The sequence below is a fragment of the Equus quagga genome, chromosome 5, assembly GCF_021613505.1.
Source record: "Equus quagga isolate Etosha38 chromosome 5, UCLA_HA_Equagga_1.0, whole genome shotgun sequence".
NCBI lineage: Eukaryota > Metazoa > Chordata > Mammalia > Perissodactyla > Equidae > Equus > Equus quagga.
In genome coordinates, this window is record NC_060271.1 from 52,142,180 (window position 1) to 52,161,313 (window position 19,134).

General features: G+C 47.4%; 1 protein-coding gene across 5 annotated transcripts in view; it reads right to left on the bottom strand.

Annotated features, from left to right (window-relative positions):
• Positions 1-13,295: 13,295 nt before the first annotated feature.
• NCK2 (NCK adaptor protein 2) overlaps positions 13,296-19,134 on the bottom strand; it is a 69,298-nt gene continuing 63,459 nt past the window's right edge. For all 5 annotated transcript variants that reach the window (XM_046661727.1, XM_046661726.1, XM_046661729.1 and 2 more), the window contains one exon: positions 13,296-14,852. In XM_046661727.1, coding sequence (XP_046517683.1) covers positions 14,658-14,852 — 195 coding nt within the window. In that variant the 3' untranslated portion in view covers positions 13,296-14,657. The remainder of the gene's footprint in view (positions 14,853-19,134) is intronic.

Sequence of the window (19,134 nt, forward strand, 5' to 3'; positions counted from 1 at the left end):
GACTGCACGTCTGGACTTAGTCATTAAATATTTACTGGGCATGTACCTTATGACAGGCATTTTCACCCATTCAGGCGGTTATAGTAAAATACCGTAGACTGGGTGACTTATTAACAACAGAAGTTTACTTCCCGCAGTTCTGGAGGCTGGGAAGTCCCGTGGCAGATTTGGTGTTTGGCGAGAGCCCCTTTCCTGGTTCTTAGACCACTGTCCTCTCGCTGTGTCCTCATGTGGTGGGAGGGGCAGGGAGCTCTCTGGGATCTCGTTGATAAGGGCCCTAATCTCATTCATGAGGGCTCCATCATTGTGACCTGATCCCCTCCCAAAAGCCCACCTCCTAATATCGCCACCTTGGAGGTTAGGTTTCAACAAACAAATGTCAGGGGGAACACAAACATTCAGTCCATAGCAGAAACTGTGCTAATCTCTGGGGTTACAAAGACAAGTAAGACACACTCTTCGCACAAGAAGCTCACCGTCTCACGGGAGAACAGGACACAGACCCGTGGCAGCGCAGCGTGGTAAGTGCTACAACGAAGACAAGCGCAGGTCCCTGTGGATTGTGAGTGGGGGAGAAGGAGGCTCAGGCCTCTTGAGTGGGTGATTCCCAAACTGAGTCTTGAAGATAATCTGGAGTTAGGTAAGAGAGGGTGGCAACTCGGGGTGGAAAGATGAGCACTCCAGGCAGAGGGAAGAACAGGGACAAAGGCAAGGAGTCAAGAGAGAGCAAGGCGAGACCGGGCATCTGAAAGTAGCATGTTATGCCTGGGGGACCGGCTGCTGAGAAGGGGGTGCTGAGTGTGAAGGGCCTTGAAACTGGGCACGGGATGCTGGGAAGTGATGTGTTCCCAGTGCTCGGGTTATGCATTGCTGCCTTACAAACCACCCAAAACAGAGGCTTAAACAATCACGATCATTGATTTTGCTCACAAATCTGCAATTCGAGCAGAGCTCTTCAGGGAAGGCTTGTCTCTGCTCCACGTGGGGTCGGCTGGTTGGCTCGACCGAGGGCGGGAGGATCTGCTTCCAAGAACACAGGACTCACACGGCTGCCAGGCAGTGCCAGGGCTTGGTTGGGAGTCTGGGCGGTGCTGGGGGCCGGGAACCTTGGCTCCTTTCCAAAGGGACCTCTCCACAGGCCTGGTCTCCCTCACAGCAAGTGTCAGCGTGCCCAGGGGAGCACCCCCAGACGAAGACCCAGGTGGGAGCTGCACCACCCTCTCCGACCTTGCCCCCAAAGTCAGGTGGTGTCATTTCTGCCTTACTCTGTTGGTGGAGACAAGCACAAAGGCCAGCCATTTCAAGGGGAGGGCACCTAGTCCCCATCTCTTGACGGTTGAAAGCATGTGGGACTAGCTATTTTTAGAAATATCATCTCCCACATGCAGTGACCATGTGGAAGACAGAGTGTAGGGGGCTGAGACATGAGGCAGGAGACCCATCAGGAGCCTTATTCAAGTGAGAAAAGAGCCGAGTGAAGAGACAAAGAGGTGTTCCAGAGTCTCCTGGGCCCTGGGCGTCAGGCAGGGAGGCTCAGTAACAGAAGCAGCAGTCGCCACGACCCACCTCACCACTGGAGGCTCAGGCTGCGTGTGCTGGCTCAGCGCCCCGGCCTCAGTGCTGGCTCCGCTGTGGAGAGTTGCCCGGCCTGGAGCTGGGAGTTGTGTGTGCTGTCTCCACATCTGTCGGTGCTGTGGTTTCTGTGGTCTTCAGGAAGCCTGGGGTGCCACTCTCAATGGCCTACTGTTGTCACTGATTGACAGCAGCAGCACCAGGGTGACTCCCAGCCAGCACTGTGCTGCCCACAGAAGCAAGTCTGCCCCAGAGCCTGCTGCTGACGGGGAGACCACCTGAGAGAATGAGGTCTGGTCCAATTTCAAAACATGAAACTCCTGATGCTGGCCTGTGGAGAGGCAGAGAACACTGACCTCCGAACGCCTGGCCCCCCACTCAGTTGAGGATAAAGAACATTGGAGATTGTTCAAGAATATTCAAGATGCTTACTGAGAAAGGGCTTCTTTTCAAATCCACAGACTTTCAACAATCAGAAGCTGAAGGGTAGAAAATAAGACGGTGAAGCTTGATTGAGAAAGATGAGAATTACTATTGGGATGTCTCCTGTCTCCTCCTGCCAAACAATGATCACGTATTTGCCTGTCGCTCTGTGAGCAGCACATACTTTCCTCTCCAGCAACCTCAGAACACGCCTGGGTCCCACCTACAAGATGGCACCTTTCCCTCTCACTCCCACCAGCAAGGAGTAGGGAGCCCATTCCTGGCTCAGACTCCTGGCCTTAGCTTTGACCCCATTATCTTGGTGCTGAAACCAAGCTGGCTGACCAGCAGAATTCCCCCGTCTCTGAGACATTTGGCAGTGCGTGAGGACGACCGGGACAGGCTCACGTGGCTCCACTACTGAAGGTGGCAGGCAAGGCTGCCACGCGCCTTTTCCTGATGCCAGCAAGACTGAGATTTCAAAAAATCAAGAGCCCTTGCCACGGCACGTCTGAAAGACGGCCCAGCCCAAGGTTCTGTTTGAAGAGGCCAGTGGCTGTGCTTGACGCTCTGCTGTTCGACGCTCTTCCTACGTTGCTCCCACAATCTCTTAAAGCCTTGGTTTCGCTGCTTGTAAAATGGGAGAGTGGGCTCAGGTGATATCGAAGGCCCTTTGTAGCTCAGACATTCCATGAATGTGCTTCCACCCAAGAAGCAATGGGCTTGACCATCAGCGTGAGTGCAAGCCTCTGAAATACATTTTTTTTTTTTTAAAGAGCAAGAATTGGCCAAGATCATCCAGATGAATCCAGTTTCTTGACTTTCTTCTCTTCAACGACGTTTTTCTCCACTTCTTGATCACTGACTGCACCGCCTCCAAATTTGCAACTCACAAGTCCTATTTTCCAGCTATAGTCGATTATCCTTCCAATTCATTTGCTTCGTCTGTCACCATCACCTAGACTCCAAATTCATTGGTCCCTGGGATCCTCTCTTTCCTCATCAATTCCTCTTTACTTTTGCCTTTATCCAATTTAGATCCTATGGTTTATCTTTACGACTGTAGTAGGGGGTATATTACCCAATGTGATTTCATCTGGCAATTGGTAATTTAAATAAAAAAAGTTTTAAAAAAGTTAAAAAATTAGGTTAAAGTTGAGAGTTCTAAAAAAATGATACATAGACGTTTGAACATGTTATTTTAGTTTTCAACATTCAAATGGGTATTAATTCACCCATCTTTTGAGTCAGGCCTGTGCCTTTCTTTTGAGAATGGGTCTGCTAATTGGAATGCTGCAGTTTTTCTTGGCTAAGTCCCTATAAAGCCGCCTCTACAATTTCCAGTTTGGTTTTCTTTAAAACGGCGTGAACACCGAGTGACTCTTGAGAAGTGATCTGAGTGCACTTACATTCTTACGACAACATGTAAGCCTGGAACAAACAGGTGCGGGGACGCCCGTCAGCCCAGAACAAACACCCTGCCTTCTGTCACGTAGCGGAGAAGAGGGGAGAGCCATCAGGAGCTGCATGTGCCCCACCCGAGTGCTCACCCTCTGGGGGCGTCCCAGCTGTAAGGCCGATGCAACACTCCTGCTCCTCGAAGGCGCCTTCAGGGCTTCCTCCCTCCTCAACCCCCTCACCCCTGGGCCGTCTCAGGCCACCCCCTTCAGCTGATGGCCTTGCCTCTGTCACTGGGATGACCTGAGAACCAGAGGATGTCACAAGAGATTCAACTGGACACTAGACGTGGATTTAAGAGGCGCAGCCGGAGGACAATGTGAAAAATGATCCCTGATAGAGTGGGCCAGGAAACAGATCAGGCACATCTAGTCGATGGGAAGCCATTGCAGACCCCGTAAGTAGTGAAATAGCAACAGGGTCCCCGGAATGCAGGGGTGTGGGCTGGGAGTACCTGCTGGATGGGACAACACGACCACAGAAGGAGCGCAGACTCGGCCTGCCCGGGGCCGCAGCAAGAGGAGTCAGGGCGCCGGGACCTCTCTGATCATCAGAAGGTCCCTGAGGAGAAGGCAAACCCAGAAACCGCTTAGGAAAGCGCTGCCAACATTGTGGGGGATGAGGATGATTTCTTTTGTAGCTAAATATTTCTGAATCCCAGGAAGATTTCGAATTAAATATAGAAATGCTTAAGAGAATTAAACTATAGCATTGATATTTTTGAGATAAGAAAATCTGTGCATAGTGGTAGTTTATGTATTTGTAAAATTTAAGGGAATTTGGCCTGTTAATTTAAAATGTGTAATTGAATTTAGGTGGAAATCTTACTAGATGTATAAACAGCACTAGAGTATTTAAGAGAATTTAAGACTCACCATATTTGTAAGTTTACTTTATTAGATTTCCAAAGATTACTTAAGTACTTGGAAAGGTTTGTTTGTTAATGAGATAACAAGTACTTAAAAAAGGAAATTGAATTAATAGACATATAAATACAATTTAAAATACTTAGAGGAGTTTATTTAATTTCCTTTTAAAATGAAAATAGACATTAATCAAAGCAAGTAAAAGGAATTGCTTAATGCTGGGTTTATAAATAGAAGAAAAAGATTGCTAAACTGAATTTAAAAACTTAAGAGAGAACCAGAGTTTGGTAACCTTAATTTTTTTTTTTTTAACTCAAGTAACTTCCTTTTGGATAATCTTTTCTATATTTAAAAGCCATCCTTGAGGACACAAAAATCGCCCACTGACAGCCTGCTACTTCCGGGGGAAACAGCAGACATCAGACAGGCACCCCATCACCGTCTGGTCAGCAAATCCACAAGCCAACAGTGCCACCGTTCCTTCCCCGTAGTGAAAGAGAGGCTTGCTCCTTCCGTCCTAGTCCAGTCCTCACCTCTCCCTCGGTCCCTCTTTCCTTTGGATGGCCCCTTACCCACTCCATCAGCTCTGCACTGGCATGTAAACAAGCAGCACAGGGACCAGCCGGTGAACACCGTTGATTGAAGAGCACATGAGCGCAGGAAAGAGCACGGGCGTCAGAGACATATAGAATCCTCTGGAGGCAAACTATCCCCGGGGTGGGGCAGGGGGTGGATTGCCTGTCTCCATTTTAAGGGATTAAATCCATTAAAGTCACAGGCAGAAGGGAAGTGGTGACTGTTAGGACAAGACTACATTCTTTATTGCCTACTTTGGCTGATTTCAAATGTTAATTGTTTTCTAGAATCAATTTCCTTTTAAGACAAATCTCTAGTGTCATGATCACTTGTTTCTGATTTCATCTTTTTAATCTTAGGGTAAACTGTACTCTGTGCATTAAATATATGGATCAAGATACATAAAAAGTAACCTTTCAAGATAATCTAATGTGAGTTGGATATACTTGTTAACGCCGAGATGTGTGTGGGTTTGGGGCTGTGAAGACACTTAAGTTTAAGCTCCCACATGCAGTTATGGGCATAAGACTGAGTCCTAACGATGTGACATTTTCTCTAAGCCTTATAAAAGTATCACAACAGTCACACCCATTAGGATGGTTACTATCAAAAAAACAGGAAATAGGGGCCGGCCGGGTGGCGCAGTGGTTGGGTTCGCACGTTCCGCTTCGGCGGCCTGGGGTTCACCAGTTTGGATCCTGTGTGCAGACCTAGGCACCAATTGTTAAGCCATGCTGTGGCAGGCATCCCACGTATACAGTAGAAGAAGATGGGCACAGATGTTAGCTCAGGGTCAATCTTCCTCAGCAAAAAGAGGATTGGCAGCAGATGTTAGCTCAGGGCTGATCTTCCTCAAAAAAAAAATAAAAGAAAACAGGAAATAACAAGTGTTGTGGAGTATGTGGAGAAATTGGAAACTTGTACACTGTTGGTAGGAATATAAAATGGTGCAGCATTTGTGGCAAACATTATGGATGTTCCCCCCCCCCCCCATTACTGTATAATCCAGCAGTTCCACTTCTGGGTATGTGCCCCAAAGAATTAAAAGCAGGGACTTGAAGAGATACAGAACACCCACGCCCACAGCGCCAAGCCTGGTGGGCTAGTGGTTAAGATTTGACGCTCTCACGCCTCAGCCTAGGTTTGTTCCCGGTCAGGGAACCACACCTCCTGTCTGTCAGTTGTCACACTTGGTGGCTTGTGTTGCTGTGATGCTGAAAGCTCTGACACCGGTATTTCAAATACCAGCAGGGTCACTCATGGTGGACAGGGTTCAGCAGAGCTTCCAGACTAGACAGACTAGGAAGAAGGAACTGGCCACCCACTTCTGAAAAATTGGCCACAAAACCCTATGAACAGCAGCGGAGCATTGTCTGATGCAGCGCTGGAAGGTGAGAGGATGGCGCAGAAGGACCAGGCAGGGGTCCGCTCTGCTGTCCACAGTGTCTCCAGGAGTCAGAATCCACTCCCCGGCACTAAGAACAAATGCTCAGAGCAGCATTATTCGCAATAGCCATCCAAAGGTGGAAGCCATCCAAATGTCCATTGACCAATAAGCGGGTAAATAAAATAAAACATACAACAGAATATTATTCAGCCTTAAAAAGGCCGGAAATTCTGACACATGCTACAAATGGATGAAACTTGAGGACATCACGCTAAGTGAAGTAAGCCAGTTGCTACACGTGCTACAACATGTTCTGGAGATGGATGGTGGTGACGGTTGCACAACACTGTGAATGTATTTAATGCCACTGAACTGTACACTTAAAAATGATGAAGATGGCAAATTTTATGGGTATTTTGCCATAATTTTTTAAAAAGTCACAATAGGTCACAGGCCACATTTGTTTCCAATTTAAGGGATTTTCGAGAAATTCTGTGGTAGATTAGACAGATGAGAAATACTAGCTCTACTGAGTGAGACCTTGGCTCATTTTAAGACAACACATAGTCTTAATCAGAGATGGAGACACAAGAGCCCGATGGTCTGTCCCTTCCAAGGCTTGCGTGTGCAAGCTCAGGGTACATCAAAGTACCACCGGCACCCAGAGTATACTCCTTGTAGCCTACGTTTGATTATGTCAAGGCTTCCATTCCAGTGTTTTAAAGTGGGTTTGGTTTAACTCCAAGCTACAGAGAAGGTTGTTATCTTCTCATTTTATAGGTTCTCTTTTTCTGCCGTTAATAAATATTTGTTGAACACCTACTATGTACAGGGAATACAGCATTAAGAACTTTGAGAAAAGTTTTTAGGTTGAACCATATGAAATTGCCCATATTTAACCATTTTTGTCCTGGAAAGAAAAGGAGATTTCATATTGTTCAACCCAAACTAGAATTCTTGATAGTCTGATGGGAGAGAAAAGACACAGACACCAGAGAGGTAGGCCAGCAACAACCACGTACAGCCCTGGTGCCAGATAACCGCTGCAGGTCTTCTGGAGAGAGAAGGGGCAGCACAAGCAGGGAGGAGACGGGGACGGAGCTGGGATGGCTTGATGGGCAGAGGACGTTACTCTTACTACAGAAACGGCTGCAGAAAGGAGTGAGCAAGCGCAGGGAGACGCGTATACCCGTGCTGCGCCTGTTGGTGGAACTGTGAAAAGACAGTTTTGATCAGGAGATGCTGAAGAACTGAGGTTCGAAGGGCAGCTGGAGCACATCAGCAGTCTAGAGGTCAGATTTCATCGTCCCTGTTGGACAGGAGGGAGCAATGAGCCTTTCCAGCAGTTAAGTGATGAGATGGAAGCAGAGGTTTGGGGAGGATAGATGGTTGAGGGAAGACATCATGTGAAGGCAGTGTGGTTAAAAGTCATTTTCCAGTATAGCAGAGTGCAATAAGAAAATAGACCCAACTGCTAGTGGTTGAGCAAAGGAAAGTATGAAGCGGGGATGGATAAGGACCTTACGAAGGAAGAAGGTGGTGCTGGGGTTGGAGGGAGGTGCAGGGGCGCTAATGGAGCAAGGTGGGAACAGATGATGCAGGTGAGGAAGACAAAGATGCTGTCACAGATGGAGGTAGAACGGGTTTGACTAGATGCCAAAAAGGGTGATGGAACTTCAGCTAGAATACTGAAAGACAAAAATGTGATGCATGAAGCATATCCGGCCAAGCAAGCATTCTTTTTCAAGGGCTACATAAAGGCATTTTCAGATAGGAAAGGACTCAAAATTGTACCGCTCTTTTCTCTCAGTTGGATTCATTCAGAGCTATTAGATAAACATTTACTGGGTATCTACTATGTGCCAAACACTGTTCTATTTTGGTTACACCTGTTAACAAAACAACTCTCTCTGCCCTTGTGGAACCTAATTCTAGCCGTATGAGGGGGGTGTGTGTACAGATAGTAAAAAATAACCGTGGTAAATAACTGAATTATCCAGTATGTCAGAGACTGATAAAGACTATAGGGAAAAAAAAACAAGGGGTCAGGGTGGGCTGCGTTGAGAAGGTGCTCGAGAAATTTTCCTAGATGACCTGGATTACGAGTCCAGTAGTCTGCGACATCCATCATGCTGTTAATTGACTTCTCTACATTTTTCAATTTGGCAACCACATTTTTAACAGGCATTTTAGATGAAAATATTGACTAAAGATAAAATTATTTTCTAAGACCATCAGGAAACCAAGCAAAGTCCATAGCAGAAATCTTTCTCCTAAATATTTTTCTACAACCAGTACAACCAATAGAGCATTGATTTTGCTCATCCACTTTTGGTCCATGCAGTTTAAAATACATAGGAATTTTTTAAAATGTATTTTTCATTCAGATATTTCATACCCACTGCAGACAATTTGGGAAATATTAGAAAGCGTGAAGAAAATAAAATGTCTCCAATTCCTCAAAATGATTTCTAGATAGTTCTGTAACCGATATCACCATCCCCAACTCAAAAAAGAAGAAAAAGCAACCCTAAAGATCTACCACCCAGAGCCAAAGGCTACACCACAGTGTGGGTGGACCTTTCTCGAAAGAGCTCTGAAGGCATTTTAGCAAAGATAGTGTCCCTAAGCTTCCAACACCCAATGCACCCACTGTGACGAATTAACATGACTTGGATGCTGTTTGGACACCTGCATTCTGGTTGGGCTGATATTCTAATTGGTTTCATTACGTCGAGGCCACGCCTTGCTTATTCTCTACTGTTCACAGCTTTGGAAGGGAACTCCTTGTCTTTGTAGAAACGAATACTTCTGGCATCTAATTCCATCTGTGACTAGATGGAGTCCTAGGTTGAAATCATCTGGATACAGTGCCTCTGGACCAGATGTGGTCCAGAAACTTGGATTACTACTGGCTTCATTTAGATAACAATTTAGCATATTAATCTATTTTTCCCTTTTCATTAAAATCATTTAACAAGTTATATAATTTCTAAGTATTCTACATTATTATGCAAAGCAGTTCACCTTATCTACATGTATAATAATGTCTAACAACTATAACATCATCCTTAATTGGCTGTGCAAAAAGTGCAGCTCTGTGCCACTGTCTCAGAGGCCACTATGGCACAGAGGTTTTGGAGCTCGGTGGAGGCCACACCACCGTAGGGGGCAGAACCCAGGCTTAAACGCTGGCGGATGCCAAACTCAAGGGGTTCAACGACCTTGAACGTAGGACCACTGACTCTTCGGACTTGGGGTTTCCTCTGGGCATGACCTATTTTTGGAAGGCCATATGCCCTCCCCCATCAGTGGGAGCTCGAGTACAAGGCTCTGGTGCTCTGGCTCCTGACTTTAGCTGCAGATCCTGGTCCCTGGGCTGAGGAGTTGGCCAAATGCCCACCTCCAGGGAGGATGCCGTGTGTTTTAAAAAGCTGTCAAAGTGAGCTTTTATACCAGCTGCTGGGCTCATCCATCTTCAGTAATAACTTACTGTCAAGTAACAGGATCCTCCAGGCTGGAGCATAATAAATCTTTCCAGTAGCTTGGATGGCTAGGAGCCGTGATACGAGAAATCCCAATGGAGGCTAAGGCAAATAAGGACTGTTAAAAAAACCCAAAAACATGGCCCATGGTCAAGTGGTTAAGTTCGCGCTCTGTTTCAGCAGCCCAGAGTTTCACTGGTTCAGATCCCGGGCTGGACATGGCACCGCTCATCAGGCCATGCTGAGGCGGCGTCCCACATAGCACAACCAGAAGGACCCACAACTAGAATATACAGCTATGCAGTGAGGGTGTCTTTGGGGAGAAGAGGAAGAAAAAAAAATGGAGATTGGCAACAGATGTTAGCTCAAGTGCCAATCTTTAAAAAAAAAAGACCATTCTAGCCATTCAAGATCAGACATTCCCATCTATACGATCCAGAGGACAAGCCGTAGGTGTCTATTGTCAGCAACGTGAGAGTGTGCACAAGCAGTGGGAACAGTGATCTCCCCAAAGTTTTCAAGTAGACTAGTCCCTCAAGTGCAGGCCCCAAACCACCTCTGTCAGAATCTCCAGGGAGCATGCCACAAATGCACATACCTGCCCCCGACCCCCTGGCCCTCCAATGGCCAGCTTCCTCAGACCAGTGGGAACACCAGCTGCTGAGAAGAGAGCATTACGGACTGCAGGTGGACACCCCCCAACATTCATCTAAGCCCTGGTGTGAGGGTGTTAGGAGGGGCCTTTGGGAGGGGACTAGGTCATGAGGGTGGAGCCCTCCTGAATGGGATTAGTGCCCTTATAGGAAGAGACCAGAGCACTAGCTGGCCCTCTTTCCCACCATTTGAGATACAACAAGAAGTCAGACATCTGCAACCTGGAAGATGGCTCTCATGGGAACCAGACCATGCTGGTCCCCCAACCTTAGACTTCCAGCCTCTAGAGCCGTCAGAAACCAACCTCTGTTGTTTGTAAGCTACCAATTTACAGTATTTTGTTACAGCAGCCAGAGCTAAGACAGGACAAAGGTTTTCTGGACATTGGTTACTATATTCAACTTTTGCCCAAGACTCAATGGCTATGATGTTGTCAGCTCAGGTTGAGAAATATAAGGACTCCCTCACATGAAACCCAGAGGGTGTTCCACACCCCTCTCCACCCCCTGCCAAGGAGGAAACAAAGATGTCTCCCCTCAAGAGAGGATTACTTTAGGGATGTGAATTCGTCAACTACCTGGGGTAAGAATGTAAGTTGAGAACTGAGCATGGCCAAGTACGGCTGTTGGGCCTGGGCTTCTAAAGAAAGATGGGCCACGTATTTAGAATGAGGAGTTTGTTGGAGCAATACCTCTTCAAATACTTAGAGTTCTCAAAAGCAGGAGCGGTTGGCTCTGAGACTGCTAGGTAAGGACCATACCGAGGCTCCTAAGGACCCAGAGCTCTGCAGTGGGGCTCTCTGAGGAAGCCCATGGGTAGCGAGGTGCCAACGAGTTCCAACAAACGAGGAAGAACGGTAAGTGGACTATGCGACACACAGGCGGCCTGACTGGACCGATCACTGTTGTGCAGCATGCCATACAGAGCTCAAGGGCTCGACCCGCTGACCCTCACACCCCGGTGAGCTACACAGATGGAGGGCAGCCCCATTTACTCATGAGCAGACACATTCAGAGAAGCCGGACAATTTCTCTGAAGCCACAGGGCTAACAGGACAGCCTGGCCCTCCGCCATGCTTGCCTTTGGGCAGGGGCTGCAACGTCTGGAAGAGAGAGGCTGCTTCACGGGACAGCAGGCAGCATGCCGGCAAGGTGTGAGGACTGTAACGACCACATGAATTACACAATCATACGCTAACAAGTGAACGACGCTGGGTTCTAGGGAGAAAACGGCCCAAACTGGATCTATGTCTACTGAAAAGCAGTATTTTAAAAGAAGGTGTTCAAGCTTTTCTACCCTCTGGTTCTGAACTTTGCTCATAAGAAATTATTTTGGCATTCTGGCAAATTGGGCAGTAGAAACTGTAGAAAAGTAAATTCTAAACCAGTGAGCATGGAGAAACCAAAGACAAAATCGTACTGGCACCAAAAATGCTTTGTTTGGAAATGTCAGAGCCTCGGTAGCTATAAAGATTTGAATTATAATTTCAGATTTTAATTTGTGATGCACTTTGGGAGAAAAGATGGACAGTTTTAGCTTCCAAGAAACTTTAATGGCATTTGACATAAGCCACATGCAAACGGCTTGTAGTTCTTTACATAATTCAGCAGGGCTGTTTATGAAAAATAAAGCACATTCAATGCAAACATATAAGCAGTCACATCACTAAAAAGTGACTTACCTTTATTGTCCTTTGCTGTCTGTGCAAAGAGGCAAGGGAGCAGCAAAACGAGACCTGTCCAGGACATCTCTGGACACGCAGGAAGGTGATGGCGGAAGCGCCACCTGGATGGAGCAGTGTCCACACTCCAAACCACACAAGACTCTTGCCTTGACATTCCCACTCCATCAACAGGCTCATCCTGGACTGTTAAGTCAATGCCCCCTCCACTGGTCCACCTGTGCCAGGACGCCCCTGGTGCTGGATCCTTCATTATAATAACACTGATCTACCCCAGGCAGCTGGACTCTCCCACGGTGGTTTGGGACAAAACTGAACATAACTGTCAATTATAACTATAAGCTTTAAAGAAGTTCCTGGAGCCAAAATGTCATCTGTCTTGTGTTCTTGCATTGTTTCTTCCTGACTTGCCATGTGTCAATCAGCCTTTCAGCTGTCCAGGTACTCACTCTAGAGGGATTCTAGCATAACGTCAGGATGGAAGACACAACAGTGAGACCTGGAAGAGTCAGGAGGAATTGTTACATCCGTGAACAAGGTACGGCACAGAGGGGTTTTGTCCAGGGTCGTGAGCTGCCTCGCTCGCCTGGTTGTCTACTCTTAGGTAACTGGGTGCCCCAACCTCAGGTAACAGACACCAAACTGCTGATTTATCAGCAACCTTCTAATTTATATCAAAGGCAACAAAAGGATACAACTCATTCACAGGAAACAGGAATCATACATTAAGTGCAAACTCTCATGGAATACCATCTTTCTTCTGGAAGCCTCCGTATGCCGGCACTGGAAGGGCACGGCCCTGAAGCCAGATCTCTGGGTTTGCAATCCCACCCTACCACGTGCTCTCGTGCATTTATTTGGTGCCTCATTTTCTCCATCTGTAAAATGGGGCTGACAGCCTCATGGGGTTGTGATGAGGAATAAACGGGGACGCCGTGTCTGGCACAGAGGGCGTGGTGACTCTGCGTTAGCTGTAATTAGCCCACGAGAACACAAACCCTGTGTTATGTGACTCTCTATTCCTCGTCCTGGTCCACTGTGATTGTTCGAGAAATGCATCCTGACTGAGCGAAGGAAAATGAGGCGTGAGCGAAGACCGGGGAGCTGGAGGTGGTGCGTCCAGCTGACCACAATTTGGTAAATATTTTTTAATAAGTAATTTCCAAAGAGTCAAGTTAAGACCACGCTTGAGATTCTGGTTTCTCTTGGAGTTTCACTAATGAAAATTTATTATTTCAATATACAAAAATGTGTTGGTAGAAAAAGAAAACACACAGGCAATAAATCTGTTAACGTCCTCTCTAAAAATGTCTCTCTCCAGGCACTGAGCATTCAGTAAATGCGGCAGTAATCACTCTCCCGTGAGTCAGTTTTCCCGAGGAGAAACACACACGTAGTCTTGTCATAATACTTTTTTTATTACAATATCCAAAAAAACTGAGTATGCAAGTTGAGGAGGTCTCAAGACCCCTTCTTCAGTTGTAGGAATGTGCCATCTCAAGACTGTATATTTAAACTATAAAGAAGTTCAAATGGAAAGAGAAAAGAAAATGCAATTTCTTCATAAACATTCTGTATGTCTCTTACTACCAATCACATATTCTCTTGTAAACCCTGAAAAATTTCCCTGTAAAGCAAATAATATATATATATATATATTTTGTGTGTGTGTCTGTGTGTGTGTCTGTGTGTGTGTCTGTGTGTGTCAAGTGTTGGTAGCTCCCCTTCCCCAAAGATCAGCTGTTTTCCTTAATCATCCGTATTAGTGTCAACAAATGGCTACAGATACATATTACTTTGAGAATTAAATACATAATTGTGAAATTTAAACAAGCCGAAGGGCAAGAGGAAAAAGCACTAGGCAGATGGCACATTTGGGGGCAAATTACCAAAACATCTGTCTTTCCAAGGCGCCGGTCCCTCTTTTGCACACTGCCTTTCGAGGAAATTCTTTCCTTATTGCAAGCACAGCCCAAGGCACTGGACAGTTCCTCCCCGCCCCCTCACCTGCTGGCTCCAGCACTGCCACCAGCATACACGTCCACTCCCTGCACAGTCTGGGGGCCACGGAAGGGCAAAGGACACGGGACAAGGGCTGCTAGGACCGGGGACCTCCCCACGAGCTGCCCAGTATGCAAGAGGACCCCAATTTTTGAGTGTGCTGGAGTGCACTTAATAACGGCAGCTTCGGTGCATTCAGACCGCGCCCAGCGTCCTTTGGAGGAGGGTTCTCTTGGCATGAACACCTGGAACAGACGAAGGCTGTTCCCAACGGAGAAGGAATAAAGTGAACAAACCCGCCCCTCCTCCACCTCCCACTTTCCAACTGGCCGGACCGCAGTGGCGTGACCGTGGGGGTGAGGGCCTGGGACGGCCCAGGGGAGGCAGGTGGAAGCAAACCGACCTGGACAAAAAGATAAACCAGGCAAAGAAGCCAATAAAGGCCGCACCACCGGCAGAGCGGGCCCTCTGCAGGAGAGTGGGGCCGCCGCCGTCCGGGCATCTGCCGGCTCTGGGAGTGAGGGTGGCACCGGAGGCCTAGAGGTGCGGGGCCGTCACTGGAGCGCTCGGACGAGGTAGAGCTTCTCCCCATGCTCGCTGGTGAAGATGGGCGCCTTTTTGTAGTGTTCCACCAGCTCGTCCATGGTGTGAAAGCGCCGCTGCCCGATGCAGTAGACATTGTCCACGAGCTGCACCTTGAAATGCTTGTTCTTCCCTGATGCCTTGAGAGACACGGAGAAGTCACTGGGCTGGGGAGGAAACAGAACACAGGTTAGGACTGGGCTGGGCAGGAGACGTGGGAGCCATCCAGGTCTCAGAATGGAAATGCGGCCCGTGTGAATATCTAGGATGGGCCCTGATGTTCGGAATAACCCAGAGGCTGCCCAAGATTCTGACGTTGTGAATCAAAGAAACATTAAAGGTTGCTGAGCAGAGTCTCAGTGCTAAATGTATTTTAGTTATCTGAAAATCGGAGACTCGTTATGCAACATAGGACATGACACCAACGTTAACCTGGATGCTGAGGAAACTTGAGCTTTTCATTTCTAAGCTATTTCGGATAACCCAGTAATTTATACAAAGTCGTTTGCATATAGGCAGAGGCTAGAAATTTCACCTCCTCTGACTTCTACCACTGTTAGAAGTTAAGTCATCAGAAATTTTCTAATTCTAAGCTATTTAAAAATAAATACTTCAAGACCAGTGGAAAATTCTGGTTGCATTTTTAACACAGTTCATAGTCTCCTAGAGGGGGCTATACTATGGTTCAAGCACAGATTTTATTGAGAAATGTTTAAATTCTGTTCCTTATATTTGAATATGTTTTAGAAAGATATCATTATTTTTATTTAGTTTTGGTGAGGAAGATTGGCCCTGAGTTAACCTGTGCCAATCTTCCTCTGTTTTCTATGTGGGATGCCGCCACAGCATGGCTTGATGAGCGGCATAGGTCCATGGCTGGGATCCAAACCCGTGAACCCTGGGCTGCTGAAGCAGAGCATGCCAACTTAACCACTATGCCACAGGCTGGCCCTGTCATTATTTTTATTAAAATTGACCTTTTATCTCATTTATTGAAAAATTATGCAGGGAAGACACCGAATGAGGAATGCCCTTTGGGAAACATGTACTGATTAATTCAATAAACAACAATTATTTATTGCACACAGACTACATGCCTGGCAGGCCACGCCCTGGGTATGCGTACGTGTGCATATGCATAGTACATATGCTCTACACTAGTTTCTCCTCTCACAGAAGTGACGATCCAGTGGGGGAAACGGATAAACATGGAGGTGGAAGGACAGTTGCAAACCATGGTTAAGTTCTATGAAGAGAAAGGAGAGAACACTGCCGTAGGGTAGGCTAATTCAAATGTGGGTGTGTGGCTGGGCCGGCATGGCCTCTGCAGAAACGAGCTGAGCCAGCTGTGTGAGTTGAGGGGCCGGTGGGAGCGCTGGGAAGTGGGACATCCAGTGAAGAAGGGGAGGGAAGACTCTGCCTCTTCGGAGGCACTAAGTGGCTGAGAGGGAACAGGAGGGACGCTGGCCTCCCTCAGTGGCCTCAGAATAAAAGCCAACCTCCCACCACGCCCAGCAGGGCTGCGTCACCTGGCCCCTGACTACAGATCCAATCGATGAGACGAAAGTGTGTCCTGCCCCCAGAACCATTTCACGTCTGTGTCCATCCTTTGTTCCCCGTCCTCGTCAACCGTTCCTGCAAGGTCAGCTCCAACGTGTACCGCCCCGAAGAAGCCTCCCCATGCCCAAGAGGAGAAGCCATTCCCCTCCTTGGCTGCTCTCCAGCATAAAGTTAACAAACTGCTGGGTAAAACTCACTTACATACGCGTCCTATCCCCTTCACTATGGCCAGGCCAAGTAGGGCCACATCTATCCACCGCTACATTCCGCAGAGAGCCCTACAGATGGTGGGAGCTAACACAGCTGTGGCCTGAATCCCTACACCAGGCTTCAGCCTTTCCCGAGATTCAGAAACTTACGGCTGCTGAGGATCCATCAGCCAGCCCCCGCTCCGCGTTCCTCCCACCAGGATAAAATTCACATGTGCCCAGGCCATTGTCTCTCACAGGGAGTTTACAAACATTTGATAAAACATGTGCAAAGCTTGCAAAACAAGAGATGACTCCATATAAACCAATGACAACTCAGGGAAATGGGTGTCTGAGAAAACTCAACTCTGGGAAGGGCTGCTGGCTCACCCACCAGTCACAGCTGTTAGCATAAAAGAATCAGAGACAAGCGTATTCATAGTTTGTATTTATGTATCCCTCTGCCCAAAACAGACCAAATGAAAGCAAACCTTAGAGGGAAAAACTCCATCGTATCTCCATGCTAAAGCCAGGGCATGATGCCTTGGAGGGAATCAAGGAAATGCCGGTGAGAGGAAGAGACAGGAAGGTTTATCTCAGATCAGGCCTCAGGAGCTATATCATTTTCAGAATCATGGCCACGGGGCTGGGGGGCGGGGGGGTTGGGGGGGGAGGGCACGGGGACAGAGAACCTGACAATCATTTCCCCAACCAGATCTCTTAGAAATGAATCATCGTGAACCCTGATCTCAGAGAGGACCCTGTCAACCAGCACTATCAATACAATATTCTAAAAGCACAAAACGACATTCTAAGTAATTATTTGCACAATTCTCAAATCATGACTATTTTCACAGGACTGAACAAGATGGATGCAAGCTGGCCTCGGCCCGGTCTGACCACCCAAGGTGGCTGCTGTGTATGATTCTGAAAACAGAACTAAAACAGGTGCTCCTGACAGGCACCCCACACATGAGCAGGGCCTGCGACATCAGCACCACTGTCACGGTCACTATAGTTCTCAGTCCCAGCAGATGAGAACTCACAGCGCATGGTGTACAGCAGTCTATACCAGCTCAACCCTTGCTGGAGGGCTTCAGGTTTTCCTTAAAGCCGTTTTTACTTTCAAGCATCTATTAACTTTTATAAGTATATATATTCTGTGCCAGAAGTTTCTGCCTTTAGGTAAAGATAGAGGGCGATCTCACCTTTACAGTTTGCAAAGCCAGGCAGTGTGCTGGTGTTACACGTAGTTTAATCAATTCAGAGATAAAGTGGCGTCCAAGTGGAGGGAGTACGTGAGTGAGTCATGCTAAGTATATGATATACCCAATTTTAATTAAGCCAAATGATCCACAGATGACTTTCTGAACAGGGAAATTTGCTTTTACTTTAACCTGTGTACATGTGTGCATGTGTACACGTGTGTATGTGTGCTACAGCAGTGAAAGTGATGCAGCAGAGAAGGTAATTTTTAATTTCGTGGGCGCCTGAGCAGAAACCTTGAAGTCAAGGATAGAGAATGAACTAAGTTTATGCCAAGCAGCAGTGCTGAACATATGGGGAATTCTCAGTGCAAGCTAAGATTTTCCAATCTGTATACCAAAATGCACTGCTCTGCGTTGCCGCTACACAGCTCTACATGAAGCCTGAAGATGAACCAGACCAGCGGTTCTCGAAGTGTGCTCCCCAGACCAGCAGCATCAGCACCTCCTGAGAATTTATCAGAAAAGCAAATTCTCAGGCCCTGCCCTGGAGCTCCAGAATCAGAACCCATGGTGGGGGCCTCAGCCATCTGCGTTTTAACCCCAGCCATCTGTGTTATTTAAGGAGCCCTCCAGGAGATCCTCATACAGTCTGAGAACTGAATGAGGCTCGGGCCAACCACCAGCAGTGTTTTCAAACATTCAGAGCCACGAGAAAAAGATGTGAATGTGATTGATGGGCTATGCAGACCCTCCAAGGAGGGAGCCCATGGCCAACCTCATCCCTGGCTGCGGATGCCTTCCGATTCTGTCCTAAGGAGTCTGGCCCTGCTCCAGACATTCCTTGTGGGGAACCTCCCCAGTGGGACAGCTGGGACACTGCTGGGGAGAATGCTCTAAGATCTCTTTCCTTCAAATTGAGCCAGACTCCTGGATCTGATGGAGATAGAGCTACTCCAGACCCCAAATAACACTGGCCCAGAGAGAGCTCGAGGCAAGGGATGAGCCCCAGGAAAACAGGGCCAACCTCTCCTGTTCACTCTGCTGTAATCCCTCCAGGCTTGGCTTTCTGAAACAGACTCAGGAAGTAGGGTGGAAAAGGACCAGCCACACTCACCTCACCAAGCAGTAGTGTACTGGTCTTATGGCTCAGGACTCTAAACCTCAGCTTGTCAAAGAACCTTCACACTTCTGTGTTTCAATATCTACCTTGAGAAAGTGGAGTGGAACACATACAAGGCCAGCATTCTCTTTCCACGTGGGTTTCTATTTCGGTGTGTTACTGATCTGAAGACACAGGCCCATACGAGGTTGTTAATATGAGCTTTCTACACTGGAGCACAGAGCTAAAACCTGCTGAGTGTCCCTCACAGAGGCCAATATGCCACAGTGATTCCTGAGGTGGAAAGAGTGCTGGACTTGGTAACTCTTAACAGGTGGTGGGAGTATAAGCCAGTACTATTGCTTTGTTAAAGAATTTCTGCATTATTGAGAAG